The sequence below is a fragment of the Ylistrum balloti genome, unplaced genomic scaffold, assembly GCF_031769215.1.
Source record: "Ylistrum balloti isolate Yb309-2 unplaced genomic scaffold, AGI_CSIRO_Ybal_v1 Utg370064, whole genome shotgun sequence".
Classification (NCBI taxonomy): domain Eukaryota; kingdom Metazoa; phylum Mollusca; class Bivalvia; order Pectinida; family Pectinidae; genus Ylistrum; species Ylistrum balloti.
The window spans coordinates 854,450-861,430 of record NW_026782110.1 but is presented as its reverse complement, the minus strand read 5'-3'; the positions used below and the strand labels follow the sequence as shown (position 1 = coordinate 861,430).

The 6,981-nt window shown below is 38.1% G+C and overlaps 1 protein-coding gene across 1 annotated transcript; it reads left to right on the top strand.

The window, feature by feature from the left end:
• The first annotated feature begins 640 nt into the window (after window positions 1–640).
• Window positions 641–1,858, top strand: LOC132549556 (rhodopsin-like). Its single transcript, XM_060213494.1, has one exon. The coding sequence runs from the start codon at window positions 641–643 to the stop codon at window positions 1,856–1,858; it is 1,218 nt and encodes a 405-aa protein (XP_060069477.1).
• The last annotated feature ends 5,123 nt before the right edge of the window (window positions 1,859–6,981 follow it).

The following is a 6,981-nucleotide window of genomic DNA, read 5'->3' as shown; positions in this document are numbered from 1 at the left end:
ACGTTATGAATTGGAAATGACGAAACAAAATGGCTGTCTCTGTTTTATTTTGTCTTCCTCATTTTTACTTTGAAACCTGTCAAAATGTCATTTTTAGGTCTAATTGAACGTATTGAGACGTTTATAGTTGAAGGCATTGTTGACCATTCAATAGAAAAAATCTTTAAAAGGCATTTTGAACATTTCATAGAAAGCATTTTCCGAATATATGTATTCACTCCATTAAGCAAATACAATATTTTAATTATTAAGCTGGAAACGTAAATATTAGAGACATCTAATCCATGCCTTTATAACAAACGTGTGATTCATTTGGGGAGATCGATTAAGCAATCACTAACTCCAGCGAACCTACCGTGTCTCTCATTATCCACGGGTACTCAGTCGAGAGTCGGATGTGATCAGCGTTTTGCTGCACATTTCCTGAATAGTGGTTGACCTGCGAAGTGGCTTTACTTTGAAGTCTTTTGAAAAGCACAAAGGGTTGATTGCAACAACAAATTTGACAGATAGTGCGACAGGAAAGTTGACATTTGTCAATTGAAATTGTGAGCAAACATTACAGAAACAGGTTTTTGTTTTGACCTTATATGGACATTTGGTTAAACACGATACGTCAGCTTCTTTACACATGGCTAACATGACCAATGGAAACTGCACGAACATTTATCAAACATCTAACCAATCTTGTTTAGATGCTTTTCTGAACTTGACTGACAAGCATGAAACTCACGGAGGAGTCGCTGGCCCCTGGCACACATTTTCCCCATCATTAATGAAGAGTTTCATGATTGCGATGAATAGTGTGTTCTTGCCTATTGTTGTAATCGTGGGTTTGTTTGGAAACTCTATGACAATTTACATCTTTCAAAAAAGAAAACGCAAATCATCAACGATTCTTCTTTTGATCAGTCTAGCTGTCGCGGACTTGATGTGTATAATCTTGCAAATGTTCTACCTTATAGTTCAGAATCGTAACCATCATTTCCAAAATGTTCTACCTAACTTGGTCATAAACGGATTCTTTATGACCAGGGCGATCTTTTATCTTGACGGAATTTCGAGATGGATAAAAGTTGTGATTGTGATGGAACGGTGTATTGCCGTTTTACTACCGCTGAAAGTTCGCATCATTTGTACACCAAAGAGAGCAATGATAATAGTTATAACCGTGTTTGTCTTTGTGCCGTTATCCAGTGTTCCGGAACTTGTACATATTGGTGTAAAGGGCGATAAGTCGTCCTGGTCGACATACCAGATGGCGCTACAAGCCATAAAGAACAATAAACCTGTTTTTGAATGGTATGGCAATTTGTTTCAATTGCTCTATGGAATGACAACATTGACGATAAACCTGGTATGTAACATTACAATTATCGTTGGCATTCGTAAGTATCCACCATCTTTGTCGCAAATTAAGGACGCAAATGATTTACGAAGAGCAGAGAATCAGCGAAAAATGACCCGGATGTTGTTGAGGATGAGCATGTTCTACGTGGTCACCTGTTTACCGAAAGACATTGGGGCTGTCATACTTTTGACTGATACATCCGGAGTCATTGTTTTCAGTGGTAATTATTACTTTCAATCGGTATTGCTTTTTGGGTTGTCATCATCTTTTCTGAATAATTCGGTGAACTTCATCATATATGGAACGTCACTCTCCGTTTTCCGCCGGGCATGCTGCTGTCAAAAAGAGGATGGAACACAGCCACGCCAAATCGTTAACATTCCACAACTGAAAAGAAATTCCGACCATTCAAGTTCCTCCAATATTTCAGTGAGAACATGCGAAATAGATATTAACAGGCAGATGGGTCTAGTAAATCAGTTGCCGTGTCCTCCTGGCTATATGTGAGTTACCGTGTCCTCCTCCTGGCTATATGTGAGTTACCTTGTCCTCCTCCTGGCTATATGTGAGTTACCGTGTCCTCCTTCTGACTATATGTGAGTTACCTTGTCCTCCTCCTGGCTATATGTGAGTTACCTTGTCCTCCTCCTGGCTATATGTGAGTTACCTTGTCCTCCTCCTGGCTATATGTGAGTTACCTTGTCCTCCTCCTGGCTATATGTGAGTTACCTTGTCCTCCTCCTGGCTATATGTGAGTTACCTTGTCCTCCACCTGGCTATATGTGAGTTACCGTGTCCTCCTTCTGGCTATATGTGAGTTACCTTGTGCTCCTCCTGGCTATATGTGAAGCCTATCGCAAGGTACATTGTTTACTTAAATCTGTTATTTAATGATGTTTTGATAAAATCAGTGATTGCTTCGGAAACATCATAAAAAATCATTTGAACGTTGTTGACACTATTCTTGTTTCTAAATAAATAACAGAGCTGATTATTATTTGCTTGCTTTGCAGTATCAATGTCATCACTGTGTGTTTACAATAATTAGTCTATCATCATTAGACAAAGGACTCTTCAAACGCCTCCTTGGTACGTCAGTCTTTGAACAAATTTTCTTGTTGCTTAGTCTTGAGGCGTTTAGTATAGATCTCTCAGTACAAGATCAGATAAGAAGGACAAAATCCAACAGATTAGAAAAAAAGAAAAGCAAAAATAACAAAGTTTCGTGGGCGAGATTATTCCGGGATCTTTCTTTTAACTGGCGTTTGTTTATTGGTGCGTGAGGATGAATAAGTTGACGTTTGTTTTAATAGTGCGTGTCGGTTAATAAGTCGGCGTTTGTTTAATGGTGCGTGACGGTGGATTAGTTGGCGTTTATTTGATGGTGCGTGTCGGTAAATCAGTTGGCGTTTGATTAATGGTGCGTGTCGGTGAATTAGTTGACGTTTGTTACATGGTTCCTTTCGGTAGATGAGTAGGCGTGTCTTAATTGGTGTGTGGCGATGGATTAGTCGAGGTTTGTTTATTGGTGCGTGTTGATGGACTAGAAGACGTTTGTATATTGGTATGTGTCGGTGAATTAGGTACGTTTCTTCCATGGTTCGTGTCGGTAAATTAGTAAACGTTTATTTAATGATGCATTTCGGTGACGGAGATGATGTTTGTTTAATGGTATGTGTCGGTGGATTGGTTGGCGTTTGTTACATGCTCCCTGTCGGTGGATGAGTTGGCGTTTTTTTTAATAGTTTGTTTAATGCTATGTGGCTGTGGATTATATTTTTATACTTTCGCTGGTTTATTTACCGATACAAACCGGGGAGATCTTCTATAAGAATATGTGTAAAACACAAATATTTATGTAATAGAGCTTAAGGTAAAAGAGAAAATGGCACCTGCAAACAAGCTAAATCCGATGTAGTCTTCACATTGAGTGTTGTGTAACAAGCTTGGCCCATCGCATTCGTCTGATTGTCTAAGTCCAAACATCCTAGCGCAGGTGTTTTAATTCTAGGATACAAGCAGTGGGCTGCACAGATGAACTCATTTAAAGACAAGGGCATAGTAAGATATAGAGATGGTGTTGTTGTGATATAACTAGATACAGAGATGGTGTTGTTGTGATATAACTAGATACAGAGATGGTGTTGTTGTGATATAACTAGATATAGAGATGGTGTTGTAGTGATATAACTAGATATAGAGATGGTGTTGTAGTGGTATAACTAGATATAGAGATGGTGTTGTAGTGGTATAACTAGATATAGAGATGGTTTTGTTCTGGTATAACTAGATATAGAGATGGTGTTGTAGAGATATAACTAGATACAGAGATGGTGTTGTAGTGATATAACTAGATACAGAGACGGTGTTGTAGTGATATAACTAGATAAAGAGATGGTGTTGTAGTGATATAACTAGATATAGAGATGGTGTTGTAGTGATATAACTAGATATAGAGATTGTGTTGTAGTGATATAACTAGATACAGAGATGGTGTTGTAGTGGTATAACTAGATACAGAGATGGTGTTGTAGTGGTATAACTAGATAAAGAGATGGTGTTGTAGTGATATAACTAGATATAGAGATGGTGTTGTAGTGATATAACTAGATATAGAGATGGTGTTGTAGTGGTATAACTAGATATAGAGATGGTTTTGTTCTGGTATAACTAGATATAGAGATGGTGTTGTAGAGATATAACTAGATACAGAGATGGTGTTGTAGTGATATAACTAGATATAGAGATGGTGTTGTAGTGATATAACTAGATATAGAGATGGTGTTGTAGAGATATAACTAGATATAGAGATGGTGTTGTAGTGATATAACTAGATACAGAGATGGTGTTGTAGTTGTATGATTAGATATGGAGGTGGAAATTAGAGGTGGATTGTTATGTGGCAGTGGTTTAATGAGAATTGGAGTTGTTATGTGGCAGTGGTTTAATGAGAGTTGGATAGTTATGTGGCAGTGGTTTAATGAGAGTTGGAGTTGTTATGTGGCAGTGGTTTAATGAGAGTTGGAGTTGTTTGTGGCAGTGGTTTAATGAGAGTTGGAGTTGTTATGTGGCAGTGGTTTAATGAGAGTTGGAGTTGTTTGTGGCAGTGGTTTAATGAGAGTTGGAGTTGTTATATGGCAGTGGTTTAATGAGAGTTGGAGTTGTTTGTAGCAGTGGTTTAATGAGAGTTGGAGTTGTTATGTGGCAGTGGTTTAATGAGAGTTGGAGTTGTTATGTGGCAGTGGTTTGATGAGAGTTGGATAATTATATTTCAGTGGTTTAATGAGAGTTGGAGTTGTGATGTGTTAGTGGTTTAATGAGAGTTGGATAATTAGTGGTTTAATGAGAGTTGGAGTTGTTATATGGCAGTGGTTTAATGAGAGTTGGAGTTGTTTGTGGCAGTGGTTTAATGAGAGTTGGAGTTGTTATGTGGCAGTGGTTTGATGAGAGTTGGATAATTATGTTTCAGTGGTTTAATGAGAGTTGGAGTTGTTATGTGGCAGTGGTTTGATGAGAGTTGGATAATTATGTGGCAGTGGTTAAATGAGAGTTGGAGTTGTTTTGTGGCAGTGGTTAAATGAGAGTTGGAGTTGTTTTGTGGCAGTGGTTAAATTAGAGGTGGATAGTTATGTGGCAGTGGTTAAATGAGAGTTGGAGTTGTTTTGTGGCAGTGGTTTAAAGAGAGTTGGAGTTGTTTTGTGGCAGTGGTTAAATGAGAGTTGGAGTTGTTTTGTGGCAGTGGTTAAATTAGAGGTGGATAGTTATGTGGCAGTGGTTAAATGAGAGTTGGAGTTGTTTTGTGGCAGTGGTTTAAAGAGAGTTGGAGTTGTTATGTAGCAGTAGTGATATTTTATTATTTGAAAGGCGTATCATCAGACAGATTGAATGTTTCATGACAGGCTGATGGAGACAGCGCAACGGCTCTGTAACATTACAAATATAGAAGTAATTATTTTCTTATATTTGAATATTATCTGTGACACTAATAGGTACGGTGTTATGGTTAAATGTATCATATTTATTATTAAATACTTTTGTGTAAGTGAACATACTTAGGTTGCCTCCCCTTATAAGAGGTTCAACAAAATTATGAACTTAAGCATTGATTTGATTTCTATTGGTTAACCAGATTCATTTCTTTTTCTATAATTTACAAGAATGTAAAAATCAAAACAGTTCACTGTTAAAATATGAATTGACACGAACTAAAATTGTGTAGGACAATATTTCATCTTTGAGATATAACGATGTGTGTTATATGAATATTTACGGTAAGGACAATAGTTTATCTGTGTGATAAATGCTGTGTGATACATGAACAGTTACGGTAGGGACAATAGTTTATCTGTGTGGTATAATGCAGTGTGTTAACAAGAACATTTACGGTAAGGACAATAGTTTATCTGTGTGATATAACGCTGTGTGTTACAAGAACAGTTACGGTAGGGACAATAGTTTATCTGTGTGGTATAATGCTGTGTGTTAACAAGAACAGTTACGGTAAGAAAAACAGTTTATCTGTGAGATATAATGCTGTGTGTTACATGAACAGTTACGGTAAGGACAATAGTTTATCTTTGTTACGGTATAAGTGTTAGCCTGTAGTCCGACGACGGTAAGGCGACGATACGTGTGCTTGCCTGTAGCCTGACAACGGTAAGGCGACCATACGTGTGCTTGCCTGTAGTCTGACAACGGAAAGGCGAAGATACGTGTGTTTGCCTGTAGCCTGGCGATGGTAAAGCGACGATACGTGTGTTTGCCTGTAGCCTGACGACGGAACAAGTGTTTACCTGAAGCCTGACGACGGAACAAGTGTTTACCTGTAGCCTGACGACGGTAAGGCGACGATATAAGTGTAAACCTGTAGCCTGACGACGGTAAGGCGACGGTATAAGTGTTAACCTGTAGCCTGACGACGGTAAGGCGACGGAACAAGTGTTTACCTGTAGCCTAACGACGGTAAGGCGACGGTATAAATGTTTACCTGTAGCCTGACGACGGAACAAGTGTTTGCCTGTAGCCTGACGACGGTAAGGCGACGGTATAAGTGTTTGCCTGTAGCCTGACGACGGTATAAGTGTTTACCTATAGCCTGACGATGGTAAGGCGACGGTATAAGTGTTTGCCTGTAGCCTGACGACGGTAAGGCGACGACGTTACAAATGCTAACCTGCCTTTAGAAAAACTAGATACAACTTGGGAGAGAAGACATAGAGTAAACAGTTCACGACACAGTTAAATTCAAGCCAGAAATTTTTAAAAAAATCAATTTTTAGTTTTTAGGACAAATATGTCAAATTTTACGACCGTTAAAATGCTCAACTTTATGGTACTTTGGTATTGTAAAAATGTATACAGTAAAGAGCAGTTATATAAAAAACGGCTATAGATGAAGAATTTATTGTAAAGGATAGTTCAATCTATGACTAAATGTCTCCCACAACATTTCAATTTATAGAGTCCATCGACAATTTTAATGTAAGAAATTTAGTTGAATCATGACGAATTGAAGACGCTATCTTTATAATCATTACTATTATTTTGTATGAAATAAAGAGGAAAATCTGGCTAAATGTCTCCCAAAATTGATTATCGTCCCAGGCTATATATTCTATTTTTTGTTTTTT

Excerpts from the sequence above, each read along its gene's own strand:
- LOC132549556 (XM_060213494.1), top strand. The coding sequence starts at position 641 with ATGACCAATGGAAACTGCACGAACATTTATCAAACATCTAACCAATCT.